The following is a 20,826-nucleotide window of genomic DNA, read 5'->3' on the forward strand; positions in this document are numbered from 1 at the left end:
TACTCTCTATCCAGACCAGCGGCCCACTGCATCTCTCTATCCAGGCCAGCAGCACACTGCATCTCTCTATCCAGGCCAGTGGCACACTGCATCTCTCTATCCAGGCCAGCGGCACACTGCATCTCTCTATCCAGGCCAGCGGCACACTGCATCTCTCTATCCAGGCCAGCAGCCCACTGCCACTCTCTAACCAGGCCAGCAGCCCATTGCTACAATCGATCCAGGTAAGAGGCCCATTGATGCTCTTTGCCCAGGCCAGCGGCCCACTGCTACTCTCTATCCAGGCCAGCAATCCACTGCATCTCTCTATCCAGGCCAGCGGCACACTGCTACTCTCTATCCAGGCCAGCAATCCACTGCATCTCTCTATCCAGGCCAGCGGCACACTGCATCTCTCTATCCAGGCCAGCGGCACACTGATACTCCTTCTCCAGACCAACGGCCCACTGCCACTCTCTAACCAGGCCAGCAGCCCATTGCTACAATCGATCCAGGCCAGCGGTCCATTAATACTCTTTGCCCAGGCCAGCGGCCCACTGCTACTCTCTATCCAGGCCAGCAATCCACTGCTACTCTCTATCCAGGCTAGTCGCCCCTTACTAATCTCTAGCTAGGCAAGCGAGCCATTGCTACAATCTATCTAGGCCAGCGGCTCACTGATACTCTCTCTCCAGGCCAGCAACCCACTGATACTCTCTCTCCTGGCCAGCGGCCCACTGATACTCTCTCTCCGGGCCAGTGGCCCACTGATACTCTCTCTCCGGGCCAGTCACCCATTGCTACTCTCTGTCCAGGCCAGCGGCTCACTGATACTCTCTCCCCGGGCCAGCGGCCCACTGATACTCTCTCTCCAGGCCAGCGGCCCACTGATACTCTCTCTCCGGGCTAGTGACCCACTGCTACTCTCTCTCTCCAGGCCAGCGGCCCACTGATACTCTCTCTCCGGGCCAGTGGCCCACTGATACTCTCTCTTCGGGCCAGCGGCCCACTGATACTCTCTGTCCAGGCCAGCAGCTCACTGATTCTCTCTCTCCAAGCCACTGGCCCACTGCTACTCTCTCTCAGGGTCAGCGGCCCACTGATACTCTCTCTCCAGGCCAGCGGCCAACTGATGCTCTGTCTCCGGGCCAGCGGCCCACTGATACTCTCTCTCCAGGCCAGCGGCCAACTGATACTCTCTCTCCGGGCCAGTGGCCCACTGCTACTCTCTCTCCTGGCCAGCGGCCCACTGATACTCTCTCTCCAGGTCAGAGGCCCACTGATACTCTCTCTCCGGGCCAGTCGCCCATTGCTACTCTCTATCCAGGCGGCAGCCAACTGATATTCTCTCTCCGGCTCAGTATTACTCTCTCTCCGGGCCAGCGGCCCACTGATACTCTCTCTCCGGGCCAGTCGCCCATTGCTACTCTCTATCCAGGCAGGAGCTCACTGATACGCTCTCTCTCCGGGCCAGCGGCTCACTGATACTCTCTCTCCAGGCCAGTGGCCCACTGATACTCTCTCTCTGGGCCAGTTGCCCATTCCTACGCTCTATCCAGGCCAGCGGCCCACTGATACTCTCTCTCCGGGCCAGTGGCCCACTGATACTCTCTCTCCGGGCCAGTCACCCATTCCTACTCTCTATCCAGGCCAGCGGCCCACTGATACTCTCTCTCTGGGCCAGCGGCTCACTGATACTCTCTCTCCGGGCCAGCGGCCCACTGATACTCTCTCTCCAGGCCAGTGGCCCACTGATACTCTCTCTCTGGGCCAGCGGCTCACTGATACTCTCTCTCCGGGCCAGCGGCCCACTGATACTCTCTCTCCAGGCCAGCAGCCCACTGATACTCTCTCTCCGGGCCAGTCGCCGACTGCTACTCTCTCGCCGGGCCAGCGGCCCACTGATACTCTCTCTCCGGGCCAGTCGCCCATTCCTACTCTCTATCCAGGCAGCAGCCCATTAATTCTTTCCATACATGCCATTGGCACATACAGATCGGGCGGTATGGAGTCCTACAGTCAGGTCCATAGTCTTAGCCAAACCTGCTCTCAATAACAATACAGTTTGGCCAACTGATTATCCTACCAATAGCTTGTGTGCAATGCTTAATGCTTGCAACAAGGATGCGTAAATGACCAATTATCAGTCACAAAGTGGTGAACGCGTTGTACAATAGCCACAGAAGCTGCCCTGGCTCTGACCACTTGAGCATAGAATCCCTTAGGATTAGAGAAATACCTTTCCAATGAAGGATGCTGCAAACAATTCATCAGGCTACAGAGGCCTGCGGATCCTACTCCCAGGTGAGGCGCCCTCAGTGGTTCCAAAGGCCTGTCTGATGCTCGGGCCTTCTCTGCAGTCAGACTGAGGAGAGCCCGTTCCAAGTTAGGAGCTGACGGATTGAAAATTGGAATAGAACTTGGGGAAGGAATAGGATGTGCATTGTATCCGCAGGTCCACTGCATCCCTGTGAAAAACAATGTCATGTTCTAGCGAAGGACAGGCCTACAGTTCACTCAGGAGGCAGGCACAAAATGCCACAACTCAAAGCTCATTTGTTATGTCTGTACATTTTGTGATACGTGCAGATGCACTGCTGAAAATGGAAACAATCACTATGGGAACCCTCAAATTCGGTGAGGGTAGGAGTGGTGGCAGAAAAGGGTGGAGTTGTGAGGGGCTGAACGATGATGGGCGGAGACTATGATGATGACATATGGGTCATCAGTACATACATATGCATGCATTTACAACTCTATCCAAAAGAAAGTGACTGGGGAATATGTGACAGAAAAACTGTTCCACCTCCCTCAATTTGTCATAGACTGCATTTAAGATACAAGTTGCAGACATCTATGAGTCTCCTGCATGTCTTAGGATGTAACATACTGATAAGATAGCTCTGATCGGTAGTAGACTTTAAGGAGAGAGCTTTAATATTCTGATAAGAGAGCTCGGATAGGAAACCGACTTGAAGGAGAGATCTGTAATCTTCTGATAAGATAGCTCAGATAGGTCATAGACTTGCAATAGAGATCTGTAATCTTCTGATAAGATAGAGCCGATAGGTCATAGACTTGCAATAGAGATCTGTAATATTCTGATAAGATAGATCCGATAGGTCATAGACTTGCAATAGAGATCTGTAATATTCTGATAAGATAGATCCGATAGGTCATAGACTTGCAATAGAGATCTGTAATATTCTGATAAGATAGATCCGATAGGTCATAGACTTGCAATAGAGATCTGTAATATTCTGATAAGATAGATCCGATAGGTCATAGACTTGCAATAGAGATCTGAAATATTCTGATAAGATAGAACCGATAGGTCATAGACTTGCAATAGAGATCTGTAATATTCTGATAAGATAGACCCGATAAGTCATAGACTTGCAATAGAGATCTGTAATATTCTGATAAGATAGTTCCGATAGGTCATAGACTTGCAATAGAGATCTGTAATATTCTGATAAGATAGTTCCGATAGGTCATAGACTTGCCTGAGAGATCTGTAATATTCTGATAAGATAGCTCAGATAGGTCGTAGACTGGCAGAAGAGAACTGGGTTTAATCTGTGGTTGTTCGATTCAGACAATCATTTAGAAGGTTAATGCACTTGTTTCAAAGCACTGCTTACAATGTATGCGTCACCAATTTGTATTTTGTGTAAGGTAGCTCAGTAGATAACTGTGTTTGTTCCAGAGAGCCTTAGATAGCCCAAAGGTCATACATAACAATAAAGGTACAGAAGTTCAGTGACATGTGCGCCTGCTGCAAACACATTGATTTAGCCTGCAAGTGAACTTAGTATGCAGGCATTGTATGGATGATAAAATGGGTTCTCATTGTTGCTGCTTTCAGGTGCAGCTTGGAATGCAGCTCCATGGCTCAGTGATTTGAGAACACTTGATATTGAAACATGTGATGGTCTATAGGTTTACGAGGTCCCAGATGTAAGACTTCAGACTCATCTTTCCAGTCTTCCAAGGTTAGAACATTGAGTACCATTAGAGTGAACGATACTAACATTGGTTATTCACATCACTTAGACCCAGGCAGTGTGATATGAAGCCCTATATCAATCAATCAATCATGTCATTTATAAAGTGCGCTACTTACCCGTGAGGGTCTCAAGGCACTGGGGGGTGGGGGGTGCTGCTACTGCTCGAAAAGCCAGGTCTTGAGGAGTCTCCTGAAGGTCAGTAGGTCTTGGGTCTGCCGTAGGTGGATGGGGAGGGTGTTCCAGGTCTTGGCGGCGAGGTGGGAGAACGATCTGCCGCCGGAGGTCGCTCTTCGGATGCGGGGGACTGTGGCGAGGGCGGCGGAGCTGGCGGGTATCAAAACTTTATTCGGTTCTACACAAACGATTATTATTGTGGTAACACATACATCTCACATTTGAATCTATCTGCAAGTGAGAAGCTAATCACTGATTTATCTATGAAACAAAACAATTTGTTTTCAAAAATCCTCAGAAAAGTTGAAGGTCCTATTTGTGCTTTGTGAACAATTCCACACATGGCGTCTGTTCACATCAAAAAACTACAACTGAGGTGCACATAATGGACCCCACATCTCTCTCCGGCTCCTACAAAGGCTGAGCGTTCTAGAGAGCACCTGAATACAACAATAATGAAAGAGCATCTTTGTTAGGGGAACCAACCTCCATTTGGTACTGGAACCCGCCAGGTTCAACGGCGAGGACCCGGAGACTGTCACAGCTTTGCGGACATGCAACGTGTATCATGTTTGTCAAGGTTGTTGAGTGGGCAGCAAGAATAGGAAAGTTTTAACTTCACACTTCCAGCGGGTCTTGAGATGGTTTCCACAAAGTGTGAAGGTGTAATATCTTTATCTTTCTTTATATTGTTGACCAATGTTTATTGAATAGAATATTTACTAAGGAACTGAGAGAGTTGAGAATGTGGAATATGGAATGTATGTGAGGCTGCCACTCATATCACTTGGTCTCTTGCTGATTGGCTGGGGCGTTTCTTTTGATCAGCAATACTTTTTAGGTCTGCGCTGCTCTGCGAGACATTTAGTAAGTGGGTTTTGAAAGTGATACCACAGGCTTTTGCTGGCCTCAAGCTTGCGGTTACGCGCGCGTGCACGCGTGCAGCCGCCATCTGTGTCACGGGTCATTAAGTGCATGGCGATCACTTTCGCGGCTACGCGGCTGCATTACTTTCATGGCCGCGCGGCCAATGCTTGTGATTCTAGTGGTTTTGAAGTGAAACATCTGTGTTTTGTTATCCGTGGTTAAGCAAGAGCTGCAGAGATGATTATTTTCCTACAGCGGGATCTCTCTTTTTTCATGCTAGACTCTTAGAAAGAATCGGCCTCGTTTTTTAACTTTAGATTTCCAAATGTTTGTTAGCACTCGAAGTAGCTTATAGTGCATTCCCGACTGGCAAATGGCGCGTGACGTGTGGTGCGTTCCTCCCCGATTGCTTAAAAAGGACGGCGCATGCATGCTGAGACTTGTAGGCGCTTGCTTACAGTCGGCACAGGGCCCATGCATGTTTTATGGAGACCATAAGTTAACAAGTAATGGGCAGCATGCAGTTTTTCTAATGATTTCATGTGATTTGTAGGCTTTGAAATTAGAAATACTGCCAGAAATCTTCCAAAATCTAAATGTTAACTGCTGTTCGTGCCGGCATCCAGATACTATATCGGAGCTATGATCCGTTCAACGCTGGCTGCATCGGTTTTTTCCCCCTTATTTAACTTATTCCCATACACTCTGTTTCTTCTACCCTCCCTCCCATCCCTGTTTTTTTCCTCAAAACCTCCCCTCCCCTCCGTCTAATCTCTCTATTTACTCAACGTATTTATTAAGCCCTAAGTACAGATTTATTATCAGCTGTCTCTCTTGTGTAGAGCTCTGCCTGTGTTCCTCTCTCTCCTTTGCTTTTTGCCTCTCATGCCCCCTTCCCACCCGGCTGTATTGTTTCAGCAGCCCATTCTTCCCGCACCCCCTCCGCCTCCCCATATCCAATGACTGTGAATGGATTCTCTCTGCACAGTGTTTCCAGCCACATCATCCAGGGCACGGGCAGCTCTTGCTGTTCCCACAGGCTAGTCCAACCTTTGCCTATAATAAAGTTCCACCAGGAGCCAGCACCAGCTGCTACTTCCCTCTGGTGTCTCTCAGCTGAGTAACAGTCTCTTATCACAAAAAACGTAGCTCACACAGAGTCTGCTTTAAACATCCCATTCTGTAATACACACTGCTACAAACGCCGGATCGCTTTCTGTTTTGCCATGACATGCTGCTAAGGGACAGTCATTGCGATGGTTGTCTCCTGCTATGAAATGGGGGGCGGACTGGGAAGAAAACAGACTTCTGTGGCGAGTAGAAATGAGCAGCAGAATGCCACAGCAGTATGGAAGTCTGTGCACTTTCAAGTACGCAGCGCAGATCTTCGGTCCTTTATTCCTGCGTATTGCACCACCTGAAACCCTGCTGTCACATTTCGGCCTTCACATGATTTTTGGGGAGTATTCAGTAGTTGTATTCAGCTTGCAGTGTCCATGTTGTACAAGTTATTGTTATGTGCGAGACAACGTAAGGGCACATATGTGCAAAGATGAGCATCCCTTTGATACGCCTCAGCACACCCGATGTTTTCCTCTCCCCACCCGATGTTTCTTTCTCCGCACTCGCTTTATTACAAAAACACTTTTGCGCTTTTTTTCTTTTCAAGGGGCTGTCTGCAGAGCACCACTCATTGTTGAGCATTAGTCGATATATTTCAGGCTTTACAATGCCACTTCTGATGGCAACCATTATCCAGGGTTTAGTCACAAGGTGTCTTTGGCATAGCATCATTCTTTTAAGTGTGAGTAATCATATTAATACTCCTGTGATCAACAAATGCTTGTCCATACTTCCACAAACAAGCATTGGCATAGCCAATAGGTCTCGCCTGTGGGACCTTATAAATGTTTAGCCTTGCAACAGTTGATGTTGTTGCACCAAGGCTATTGTGCTGCATAACTAAATACTTACAAGGTCCCAAAAGCGAGACCTATTGGCTATGCCAATGCTTGTTAATACATTCTCTCTGGACACCTCTATCCGTGTGCAACCATCCTCGTCACAGAAGGGTTCATTAAAAGTGCTCTCAGTCACTTACATTAATGAGACGCCCAAGAGAAGTAGGAAATGCTGACAAGATAATATTTAAGCGTAGAATGGGATGTAGAAATCGTGTTCTCAGCACTTGGATAAGCGAAAGAAAGTCAGCAAGTAACTCAGGGTTCCTCACAAAAGTTAACATTTCAACACGTTGACTGCTGTTCTGTGACCTTGCAGTGTTCAGATGGCTGCGTTCCTGTGCGCAATAAACATCCCACAATTTACCAAAAATGTCACACCCTCGGTGAAGGGAGCCCTTCTCATGGCAGTAACAAATGGCCTTTAATGCCAAACATGTGGCTTAAACCAGCATTACAAATCTAATAGGTCTGTCATTAGAGCCAGCCATCTGGATTTGTCTGCTTGTTTTCTTTTGTCATGGTATTTGCAAAGCATTGTTGCTGGGGAACTGTTGGGACTTCTTCAATCTAAAAGGCACATTGACTAAAGGCAAAAGTATTTCTTGGTCTAAAAACGCACACATTGCCCTACTAGACCTTGGTGTTTATGTGAACTAGAGTGTACCTGAATGTGCTCCTTGTGAAAGGGCAGAATGCTGTCACTCACATTGAATTAGCCAATCACAGAAAAGGGCTGCGGCAGCCATACTTTGGGGAGAGCTACATTATTTTTAAGGTGAATGCAGTGTTCTAAATAAATAAAGGATATCCAACGTACAGCACGTATAGGGTAAACCTGGCATACTTTCAGTTTGACCCACACTGCCAGCAGTGCAATGACTGAAGCAGGCAGAACCACTCCCTCACTCTGAATGATGACCTGGGAGAAGATCCATCTTCAGAGTGACTATTCAGCCTTCAGTGTCTGAAGAAGACACACCGAAATCCCTTTTCACCTGAATAGGAAGGATAGCATATGTAGTCATTACAATAAATATGGCAACAAACCTAAAGCTGTTTAGCCTGCCCTGAAAAGACTCCCCTCAAGTCTACAGTGGAAGGATACAGCCCATCCAATTAGAACAATGTGAGGCTGAAAAGCTCTTACGCGCAACAACCACAAGACTAGAGAGGAAAGCCATTCAATCAGGAGCAGAGATGAGAGAGAGAGACAACAGAGCCATCCAATCAAGAGGAAGGGGCTAAACCAAAGCCCACATGAAAAACTTGTGATGTACTGGAAACAAAAGTTCTGTCAACAGGTAGCTGTAGCAGCCTGTAGCCAAGACCTAAAAGGAAAATGCTACTTACCAGTATGCATCTGTTTTTGGCATGTAAAGCTGCCGATCCGCACACTTTGCATTAGATCGCTATCTGGTGTTGGGCTCGGATGCTTGCACCTTGTTGTTGTCTTGGAAGAAGTCTTTGTAGTCACGAGATAGGTGACTCCTCCCTTGGACGATAGTGCGCATGGGCATCGACTCCATCCTCAGATTGTTTTTCGCCATGATGGGAAATGATGGAGTTAGTAGAAAAGAAAAAGATGTCCATGTGTGTATATCTAAATAAGATAGTACTGGAACAGATACAGGTCCCGGGGAGGTGGGTGGGCATGTGCAGATCTGCAGCTCTACATGCCAAGAACAGATGCATGCTGGTAAGTAGCATTTTCCATTCGCGGCATATGAGCTGCAGATCGACACTTTGCATAGACTGAATAGCAGTGTCTCCCCTAGCGGTGGTCACCTGTAACGGTTGCAGTAGTTTGAAAGAATGTTTTAAGAACAGCTTGGCCTACAGAAGCTTGTTGCTTGGCCTGCACATCAACACAATAGTGTTTAGTGAAGGTGTGTGTGGTAGACCATGTTGCTGCCTTACAAATGTCTTCTAGGGGAATGTTCCCTAAGAATGCCATGGAAGCCCCTAGTTTGCGTGTGGAATGCGCTCTAGGGTAAATTGTTAATGTGCGTTTAGCCTTGTGGTAGCATATTTGGATCCACTTTGCAATCCCAGCTTTGGAGATGGGGTTACCTTTATGAGGTGGGGAGAAGGCTACAAACAATTGTTTTGTTTTCCGAAAGGATTTAGTCCTGTCATTGTAATAAAGTAGGGCTCTTTTGACGTCTAGTGGGTGAAGAGCTCTCTCTGCTACGGGGTCTGGGTTTTGAAAAAATGCCGGTAACTCCACCGATTGGTTAAGATGAAATGCAGAGACGACTTTAGGAAGGAATGTTGGGTTTGTTCTGAGAACCACTTTGTTACGATGCATTTGTAAGAAAGGTTCTTGTACGGTTAAAGCCTGGATCTCACTTACTCTTCTGAGAGAGGTGATTGCAATAAGGAAAGCTACTTTCCATGTAAGGAACAGAAGTTCACATTTATGTAGAGGTTCAAATGGGGGTCCCATGAGCCTAGTAAGTACAATGTTTAGATTCCACACCGGAGAGGGTGGTAATCTGGGAGAAATTATTCTTTTAAGGCCCTCCATAAAGGCTTTAATTGCTGGGACCCTAAAAAGTGACAAGTGTTGTCTGTTTTGTAAATAAGCAGCAAGTGCTGCTAGATGTAAACGTATGGATGAATATGCTAAATTACATCTTTGCAAATGTAGTAAGTAGCAAATGATGTCTTGAATGGACGCATTCAGTGGATCGATAATATTGTTAGTGCAGTAAATGGCAAACCTCTTCCATTTTGCCACATAGCAAGCTCTAGTGGTAGGGCGCCTGGCTTCTTTAATGATGTTCATACAGTCTGGTGGAAGGTTAAGATAACCGAAATCTAGGACTTCAGGAGCCAAATTGCCAGATTCAGCTGACCTGGATCGGGATGCCTTATCTCTCCATGGTTCTGCATTAGTAGGGATGGGGAGAGGCGTAGTTTTTGGTGTTGAACTACTGAGAGTTCCAACAGGGTCGTGAACCACGGTTGGCGTGCCCATGTGAGAGCTACCAGGATCATTTTGAGAGACTATTGTCGGAGCTTGCGTACCACTAGGGGAATCTGTGGGAGTGGCGGAAAAGCGTAGGCAAATCTGCCTGACCAGTTCATCTATATCGCATTGCCCTTGGACAACGGGTGTGGAAACCTGGTGGCGGAGGTTGGGCATTTTGCGTTTTCGTGTGTGGCAAACAGATCTATGTCTGGTTGGCCCCACATCTGGAAAAATGGTAGAAGAACTGTGGGATGTAGCCCCCATTCATGAATCTGCTGTGTCTGTTGACTTAACAGATCCGCAATCTGATTGTGAACTCCTAGAAGGTGTTGTGCAAGCAGGTATATGTTTTGTGGGATAGCCCATCTCCAAATGTTCTGTGCAAGCTGGGACAGCTGCAGATAATGTGTGCCTCCTTGTTTCTGTATGTAATACATGGCTGTCATGTTGTCTGTCCGGATCAGGACAGCCTTGTTCTGCACATGTAGTTGGAACGAATTTAGTGCTGGGAATATTGCTAGCAGTTCTAGATGATTGATATGGAGCACTTTTTGAGTGGTCCATTTACCTTGAGTTGTGTGATTGAGGAGATGGGCTCCCCATCCTGTGAGTGATGCGTCTGTTGCTAGTACTATCTGTGGAACAGGTTCGAGGAACGGCCGCCCTTTGGATACGTTTGTTGTGTTCCACCACTGCAGAGAGCGATGTGTGTGGCTGTTCACCAACACCAGATCTGTAAGTTGTCCTTGAGCCTGATTCAACTGATGTGCTAGACATTCTTGTAAGGGGCGCATTTGAAGTCTTGCATAAAGTACAATAAATATGCAAGATGCCATCATGCCTATGAGCAAAATACACACTATGGCTGGGAGAGAGTGTTGGGTTTGAAATTTGGGTGATGAGGGCTTGTATACTGGCTATCCTGGCTGGACTGGGATATGCTACAGCTGTGGAAGTGTTTATTGTGGCCCTCAGATATTGGTGTATATGAGAGGGCTGGAGATGCAACTTGGTGTAGTTGACTGTGAATCCCAAGTTGTGCAATGTTTGGATGGTTTGATGAGTGTGTTGAACACACTGGTTGAATGACTTGGCTTTTATTAGTCAGTCATCCAGATATGGGAAGACATGGATTTGTTGTCTCCTTAAGTGTGCTGCTACCACTGCAAGGCACTTCGTGAATACTCTGGGTGCGGTGGTGACTCAAGTGTGGAAAGGAAGTCTCCTTGTTGCAGCAGTGGAAGCACTTGTTGTAGAGTTATCATATGAAAATGATCAGAGTGTATATACAGATTGAGGGGTTTGAGATCGAGTATTGGTCTCAGTGTCCCATCCTTTTTGGGGATTTGGAAATACAGCGAGTAAACCCCTGTTCCCTGATGTAGTAAGGGGACTGGCTCTATGGCTTGCTTTTGAAGCAGTGAGAGAACTTCTTGTTTTAAAAGTGTCAGATGTACTGTGGACATTGGACGTTGCTTGGGTGGTATGTTTGGGGGGGTATCTGTAAGTTCCAAGCAGTAACCATACTGGATAATCTGTATTACCCACTTGTCTGTTGTGATGGAGTTCCAGACAGGTAGGAACTGTGATAATCATCCCCCGACCTGAGTGGAATGGTCTGGGGGGAGTGGAGGGAAGTCAGTGTTTATTAGCAGGGGTGGTGCGAGTGCTATTGTTACCTCGGCCTCTCCCTTTGTTGTTATTCCCCCAGTATCCTCCTCTAAAATATCCTCTGTTGGGGGATGTTTGAGTCGTATTTTTGAACGAAGATGAGATGTCTGCACCGACGTTTTTGGAGGCTCCTCTATAAAAGGAGCAACGAAAGGAGCCACGTGTGTGAGGAGACTGTAGCGCTCCCATGGACTTAGCAGTCTCTGTCCTTTTTCATTTTTTCAAGAGCAGTGTCCACAGCCGGTCAAAAAAATTGTTCTTGATTGAACGGCTAGTTGAGAATGGTTGTTTGGACCTCTTGCTTAAAGCCTAAAATGCGTAGCCAGGCATGTCGTCTGAGCAGTACACTAGTACTAATGGAACTAGAGGCAGTGTCTGCTGCATCAAGGGCATATTTAATTGAGGTGTTTGTTATTAATTTGCCCTCTTGTATTAGATCATTCGCCTGAGTTTTGTATTGGTCAGGCAAATGCTGTAATAGGGTTTCCAGCTGGTCATAATGGGCCCTTTCATATCTAGCCAGCAGTGCTTGCGTGTTGGCTATGCGCCAATGATTGGCCGCTTGCGCAGCTACCCTTTTGCCAGATGCATCTAGCAATTTAGATTCTTTATCGGGGTGGTGCATCCCCGGATGTTTGTGAATTGGCGTGTTTCCTAGCGTTGGAAACTACTAATGAATCTAAAGGCAGCTGTCCTTTGATGTACACAGGGTCGTCAGGGGTAGGTCTATATTTTTTATCGATTCTAGGATTAAGAATCCTGGCTCGTATAGGATCTTTGAATATGTCAGGGGCATGTTTGATGACCCCTTTAATAATTGGTAAGATTTGTACAATCGTTTGGGACTGTTCAAACGTATCTAGAAGAAAATCCTCCTCTGTTGTGTCTGAGTGCATGTACACACTGTGAAAAACAGCAGCCCTATTGATAAGTTGTCCAAAACCAATGTTGTCGTCTGGGGAGATGGTTTTGTTGGGTATGGTTGGGGGCTTGGGAGGTCTGATGGATCTTTTGGGTCATTGTAATCATCCCAATCATCTTGTGGTGTGTCCTTTGGATCGTTGAACAGGTCATTAGGATCTCCCTCTCCCCCTAAGTCATCGTCATCATCATCATGTGGTGGTGGTGTATGTGGTGGAGAGGTTACAGGCAGAGGTGGTGTAACAGGTTTAGGGGGAGGAACGGGATTAGAAGGAAGGATACGAGAAGAAGGTGGTATGGGTGAAGTGGCACAGTCCCTCTTCTTCACGGACACTGGAGGGGTGTGTGCTGTATCTAGCTTTCTCTTTTTGCATGGCACAGTTGTGACATGTCCTGTTTTGGGATGAATGTAGATCTTTTTCCATTTGGGATCGACAGGATTCGGAGGAAAAAGTTCCTCTTCCTCGATAACCGCTTTCGGCACCGATTTTTTCGATTCCGAGCGGGGCTGAGGTTTCTGCTCCTTGGCCTTAAGAGGTGTGGTAGAATCCTTTGGCTTGTTTTTCGGTTCCGAGGGTTTGGGTTTTGGAGCCGAAATGTGATCTTTAGGCTTGGAAGTGTCCAGAGCCGGTTTGTCTATCGGCCTCAAGGTGTTCGGGGCCGGTTTGTCTTTTGGCGTCAAAGTATTCAGAGCCGATTTTGGAACCAAGTGTTCTTTTGGCTTCGGTACCAAAGGCGCCTGTGGAACTATTACATGTGGTTTGCTCGGTCCCGAGCTACCGGAAGGCTTGTCTTTCTTCTTCAGAGCCCGGCCCGGAGGCGGGGCTTCTGAAGTGTGTTTTCGGTCGTGACTGGGGCCAACAGGCGAAGTCTTGACCAGTGCCTTCTGTTTTGGTGGTGGGCAGTTGTACTCACTTGTTGACCAGGAGTGATGGGGTCGTCTGAGTCTTCTGCCTCTGACACGATTTCCAGGTCTTCGGAATCTTCCTCTGGGACATATGGGCCTTCGTCGAAGATGTCCACTGGTTCCAGAGCTGATCTCTCCACCATGATGTGTCGTCGGGCCCAACGATCTCGGATAGTCTTTTTCGTTCGAAAAGAGGCGCAGGCTTGGCAGTTGGACTCGTCATGTTCTGGCGAGAGGCACAGGTTACAGACCTTGTGATGGTCACTGTGTGGGAACTTTGCTCCACACTGGGGGCATTTTTTGAATGGCGTCCTTTCCATGAGCCGTAGGCCTTTACGGCGTTGATAGGCCCAACGGCCCGCGTTGACGATTGGAATTGAGCTGATGAAAGGTGCGTCAAAGATTTAGACGTTCAAAGTCAATTCCGAAGAATTAGAGAAAGTTTTGCGCGTCGAAAAGTTTGAAGATGAAGTTTCGAACAGGTGCGCAAAAGTTGCATCCGAACCCAATGGCAGAAAAAAACAATCTGAGGATGGAGTCGATGCCCATACGCACTAACGTCCAAGGGAGGAGTCACCTATCTCGTGACTACAAAGACTTCTTCCAAGACTACAACAAGGTGCAAGCATCCAAGCCCAACACCAGATGGCGATCTAATGCAAAGTGTTCGATCTGCAGCTCATATGCCTCGAACATGAAGTTAACTAGCCATCCAATCAACATATGTTTGCCTTCCCCGAGTGTCTCACATCAGGATGAAGTAGACACGTTTCTGCTACTCCAGGTGCTGGCTCCAGAGTTAGAGACATTCTCTTTGAGGCCACTGGAAAGGTTACTGTTCTAACTCGGTTGATAATGTGATCCACGCCTCTTTCTAGGGTTTCAACGATGATCTAAGCAGCGACTTAGCCCAGCGCATGCACGAGCACCCTAGATGAGTTTAGTAAACAGGGACAAAGAAGAGGCGAATGCTGACCTCCATTCATTGCACTGATTCAACACATTTTTTACGCTATATATTTCTAGATGTGAAACTCTGTTTATTGCCAGTTTTCAAAAGAGCAGTATAATACAAAGTTCACACCAGGTGTGCTACAGATACATCGTTCCTATTGGTACCTGGTTCCTCACCTATACCCGGCTGAAAAACCATCATAGGCGAAACATGAACATAAACCCTCCCCACCAACCCCCCTCCTCCCATATTAAGTCAGCAAATCACTTTCAATGTCTTGTGCATCCGCCTGCCCATCACCCCTCCTCCAAGATCAAGTCATCCAATCACTTTCAATCTCTTGTGCATCCGCCTGCCCATCACCCCTCCTCCCAGATCAAGTCATCCAATCACTTTCAATCTCTTGTGCATCCGCTTGCCCATCACCCCTCCTCCCAGATCAAGTCATCCAATCACTTTCAATCTCTTGTGCATCCGCCTGCCCATCACCCCTCCTCCCAGATCAAGTCATCCAATTACTTTCAATCTCTTGTGCATCTGCCTCCCCATCACCCCGCTTACCTGTTCTAGTCAGCCAATCACTTTCAATCTATAGTGCACCCCCTACCCATCACCCCTCCTCCCTGATCCAGTCATCCAGCCCCTTTCAGTCTCTAGTGTATCTCCCTCCCTATCACCCCTCCTCCCTGATCTAGTCATCCAATCACCTTCAATCTGCAGTACATCGCCACCTACCTGCGCAGGCTGCATACAGGGAGATGTGACCTGTCTCCTCATCCCTTAATCATCGCTCTTCTTGGTATGGCCCACCCCCTACTCAATGAAGGAGACCTGTAGCTTGCCACCCCGGAGGGACACATGCTCGGCCAGCCTCAACACATGATCCAACAGGGGTCTCCGCATACTCTCAGATTTACTGTGAGTATCCGCTATATTAGCACTTAGTGTTCCATTGACTTTGAAACCACTGAAATCGGTGGTGTATCTTCCACGGTACATTTATATGAAAGAAGGTCTGAGGTATTACTTACCCACAGGGCTCCTGGAAGTAGGTGGTGTCGGTGTGGCAGTCTAGGGCAATCTTTGTGTACGCTGTGTCTCCACGGGAGTAGTCTGAGGTCAATGTCCACATCTGGCCAAAGATGGTCTGTCTGAGAACCAACAACACAGGAGCAGAAATGAGGAAATGCACAGGACACGAAATGAGAGAAGCAAAAGGTCAGGAGAATAAACGCAGGAACCAACAGAAGATCACAACACATGAAGGGAAATAACAAGACACCACAACACATGAAGGAACCAACAGAACATCACAACACAAGAGGGAACCAACAGAACATCACAACACATGAGGGAACCAACAGAACATCACAACACACGAGGGAACCAACAGAACATCACAACACACGAGGGAACCAACAGAACACCACAACACAAGAGGAAACCAGCAGGACATCACAACACATGAAGGAACCAACAGAACACCACAACACATGAAGGGAAATAACAAGACACCACAACACACGAGGGAACCAACAGAACATCACAACACACGAGGGAACCAACAGAACATCACAACACACGAGGGAACCAGCAGAACATCACAACACAAGAGGAAACCAACAGAACATCACAACACAAGAGGAAACCAGCAGGACATCACAACACAAGAGGAAACCAACAGGACATCACAACACATGAAGGAACTAACAGGACACCACAACACAAGAGGAAACTAAGAGAACATCACAACACAAGAGGAAACCAGCAGGACATCACAACACAAGAGGAAACCAACAGGACATCTCAACACATGAAGGAACCAACAGAACATCACAACACATGAGGAAACCAGCAGGACAGCACAACACTTGAGGAAACCAACAGGACATCACAACACAAGAGGAAACCAACAGGACATCACAACACATGAGGGAACCAGCAGAACATCACAACACATGAGGGAACCAGCAGAACATCACAACACATGAGGGAACCAACAGAACATCACAACACAAGAAGGGAAATAACAAGACACCACAACACATGAAGGAACCAACAGAACACCACAACACATGAAGGAACCAACAGAACATCACAACACATGAGGGAACCAACAGAACATCACAACACAAGAGGAAACTAACAGCACATCACAACACAAGAGGAAACCAGCAGAACATCACAACACAAGAGAGGAACAGCAGGCCATCACAACACATGAGGGAACCAACAGAACATCACAACACATGAGGGAACCAACAGAACATCACAACACAAGAGGAAACTAACAGCACATCACAACACATGAGAGGAACAGCAGGACAGCACAACACAAGAGGAAACTAACAGCACATCACAACACATGAGAGAACCAGCAGGACAGCACAACACAAGAGAGGAACAGCAGGCCATCAAAACACAAGAGGAAACTAACAGCACATCACAACACATGAGGGAACCAACAGAACATCACAACACATGAGGGAACCAACAGAACATCACAACACATGAGGGAACCAACAGAACATCACAACACAAGAGGAAACCAGCAGAACATCACAACACAAGAGGAAACCAGCAGAACATCACAACACATGAGAGGAAACCAGCAGAACATCACAACACAAGAGGAAACCAGCAGAACATCACAACACATGAGAGGAACAGCAGGACATCACAACACATGAGGGAACCAACAGAACATCACAACACAAGAGGAAACTAACAGCACATCACAACACATGAGAGGAACAGCAGGACAGCACAACACTTAAGAGGAACAGCAGGACAGCACAACAAGTGAGGTGCCTAACTTGATGTTACAACAAATGACAGAAACAAGACATATGCATATCAAATTAAGAAATGTACAGGATATTGCAACAGCAGACACAGTCAATAGGATATAACAAGTAAAGGAGTCAACAGGACTGATTAACACATGAGAGAAATAACTGGCATCACAACAAATAAGGTATACCAGTAGGACCAAACAAGACATCGAGGGAAAGAGCAGGACACCACTTCAAATGAAGGCACAAAAAGGGCATGACAATAAAAGTGGAAACAAGAAAAGGCCAACCAAAGAGTTGGCCAACAAGACATGACAATCACTGAGGGATACTCAGAACACTGTAAACAATGAGGGGGCCTAGAGGACATCATGAAGATTGAGGAATCCAAATTGGCCTGACAGCAAATTAGGGTCCAACACTGCTTCAGCGCTGAAGTATCCTCTAGAAATGGGTTTAAAGCACTGCTTTGACAGTGAAGCATCATCTAGGAGTGGGTTTAAAGCACTACTTCGACAGTGAAGTATCGTCTAGAAATGGGATAAAAGCACTACTTTGACAGTGAAGTATCGCCTAGAAACGGGATTAAAGCACTGCTTCAACAGTTTAGTATCATCTAGGAATGGGTTTAAAACACTACTTCGACAGTGAAGTATCGTCTAGAAATGGGATTAAAGCACTACTTCAACAGTTTAGTATCCTCTGAGAATGGGTTTAAAGCACTACTTTGACAGTGAAGTATCCTCTAGCAATAAGATTAAAGCACTACTTCGACAGTGAAGTATCCTCTAGAAATGGGATTAAAGCACTGCTTCGACAGTGAAGTATCCTCTAGAAATGGGATTCAAACACTGCTTTGACAGTAAAGTATCCTCTAGAAATGGGATTAAAGCACTGTTTCAACGGTGAACTATCCTCTAGTAATGGGATTAAAGCACTACTTCGACAGTGAAGTATCCTCTAGAAATGGGATTAAAGCACTGCTTCGACAGTGAAGTATCCTCTAGAAATGGGATTAAAGCACTGTTTCAACAGTAAAGTATCCTCTAGTAATGGGATTAAACTACTGCTTCGACAGTGAAGAATCCTCTAGAAATGGGATTAAAGCACTGCTTCAACAATTTAGTATCATCTAGGAATGGGTTTAAAGCACTACTTTGACAGTGAAGTATCCTCTAGAAATGGGATTAAAGCACTACTTCAACAGTGAAGTATCCTCTAGAAATGGGATTAACACACTACTTCGACAGTGAAGTATCCTCTAGAAAAGGGATTAAAGCACTACTTCGAAAGTGAAGCATCATCTAGGAGTGGGTTTAAAGCACTACTTCGACAGTGAAGTATCCTCTAGAAATGGGATTAAAGCACTACTTTGACAGTGAAGTATTTTCTAGAAATGGGTTTAAAGCCCTACTGCGACAGTGAAGTATCCACTAGAAATGGGATTAAAGCACTGCTTCGACAGTGAAGTATCGTCTAGAAATGGGATTAAAGCACTACTTTGACAGTGAAGTATCGCCTAGAAACGGGATTAAAGCACTGCTTCAACAGTTTAGTTTCATCTAGGAATGGGTTTAAAGCACTACTTCGACAGTGAAGTATCGTCTAGAAATGGGATTAAAGCACTACTTCAACAGTTTAGTATCCTCTAGGAATGGGTTTAAAGCACTACTTTGACAGTGAAGTATCCTCTAGCAATAAGATTAAAGCACTACTTCGACAGTGAAGTATCCTCTAGAAATGGGATTAAAGCACTGCTTCGACAGTGAAGTATCCTCTAGAAATGGGATTAAAGCACTGTTTCAACAGTGAACTATCCTCTAGTAATGGGATTAAACCACTACTTCGACAGTGAAGTATCCTCTAGAAATGGGATTAAAGCACTGCTTCGACAGTGAAGTATCCTCTAGTAATGGGATTAAAGCACTGCTTCGACAGTGAAGAATCCTCTAGAAATGGGATTAAAGCACTGCTTCAACAATTTAGTATCATCTATGAATGGGTTTAAAGCACTACTTTGACAGTGAAGAATCCTCTAGAAATTAGATTAACGCACTACGTCGACAGTGAAGTATCCTCTAGAAATGGGATTAAAGCACTACTTCAACAGTGAAGTATCCTCTAGAAATGGGATTAACGCACTACTGCGACAGTGAAGTAATCTCTAGAAATGGGATTAAAGCCCTACTGCGACAGTGAAGTATCCACTAGAAATGGGATTAAAGCACTGCTTTGACAGTGAAGTATCGTCTAGAAATGGGATTAAAGCACTGTTTCAACAGTGAACTATCCTCTAGTAATGGGATTAAAGCACTGCTTCGACAGTGAAGTATCGTCTAGAAATGGGATTTAAGCACTGCTTCAACAATTTAGTATCATCTAGGAATGGGTTTAAAGCACTACTTCGACAGTGAAGTATCCTCTAGAAATGGGATTAACGCACTACGTCGACAGTGAAGTATCCTCTAGTAATGGGATTAAACCACTGCTTCGACAGTGAAGAATCCTCTAGAAATGGGATTAAAGCACTGCTTCAACAATTTAGTATCATCTAGGAATGGGTTTAAAGCACTACTTTGACAGTGAAGTATCCTCTAGAAATGGGATTAAAGCACTACTTCAACAGTGAAGTATCCTCTAGAAATGGGATTAACACACTACTTCGACAGTGAAGTATCCTCTAGAAAAGGGATTAAAGCACTACTTCGAAAGTGAAGCATCATCTAGGAGTGGGTTTAAAGCACTACTTCGACAGTGAAGTATCCTCTAGAAATGGGATTAAAGCACTACTTTGACAGTGAAGTATTTTCTAGAAATGGGTTTAAAGCCCTACTGCGACAGTGAAGTATCCACTAGAAATGGGATTAAAGCACTGCTTCGACAGTGAAGTATCGTCTAGAAATGGGATTAAAGCACTACTTTGACAGTGAAGTATCGCCTAGAAACGGGATTAAAGCACTGCTTCAACAGTTTAGTTTCATCTAGGAATGGGTTTAAAGCACTACTTCGACAGTGAAGTATCGTCTAGAAATGGGATTAAAGCACTACTTCAACAGTTTAGTATCCTCTAGGAATGGGTTTAAAGCACTACTTTGACAGTGAAGTATCCTCTAGCAATAAGATTAAAGCACTACTTCGACAGTGAAGTATCCTCTAGAAATGGGATTAAAGCACTGCTTCGACAGTGAAGTATCCTCTAGAAATGGGATTAAAGCACTGTTTCAACAGTGAACTATCCTCTAGTAATGGGATTAAAGCACTACTTCGACAGTGAAGTATCCTCTAGAAATGGGATTAAAGCACTGCTTCGACAGTGAAGTATCCTCTAGTAATGGGATTAAAGCACTGCTTCGACAGTGAAGAATCCTCTAGAAATGGGATTAAAGCACTGCTTCAACAATTTAGTATCATCTATGAATGGGTTTAAAGCACTACTTTGACAGTGAAGAATCCTCTAGAAATTAGATTAACGCACTACTTCAACAGTGAAGTATCCTCTAGAAATGGGATTAAAGCACTACTTCAACAGTGAAGTATCCTCTAGAAATGGGATTAACGCACTACTTTGACAGTGAAGTAATCTCTAGAAATGGGATTAAAGCCCTACTG

General features: G+C 45.8%; 1 protein-coding gene across 4 annotated transcripts in view; it reads right to left on the reverse strand.

Annotated features, from left to right (window-relative positions):
- Positions 1 to 20,826, reverse strand: part of TMLHE (trimethyllysine hydroxylase, epsilon) — a 223,663-nt gene that overhangs the window by 55,693 nt on the left and 147,144 nt on the right. For all 4 annotated transcript variants that reach the window (XM_085630373.1, XM_085630370.1, XM_085630371.1 and 1 more), the window contains one exon: positions 15,454 to 15,573. In XM_085630373.1, the coding sequence (XP_085486499.1) occupies positions 15,454 to 15,573 (120 nt within the window). The remainder of the gene's footprint in view (positions 1 to 15,453; positions 15,574 to 20,826) is intronic.

Source organism: Triturus cristatus, chromosome 10, assembly GCF_964204655.1.
Source record: "Triturus cristatus chromosome 10, aTriCri1.1, whole genome shotgun sequence".
NCBI lineage: Eukaryota > Metazoa > Chordata > Amphibia > Caudata > Salamandridae > Triturus > Triturus cristatus.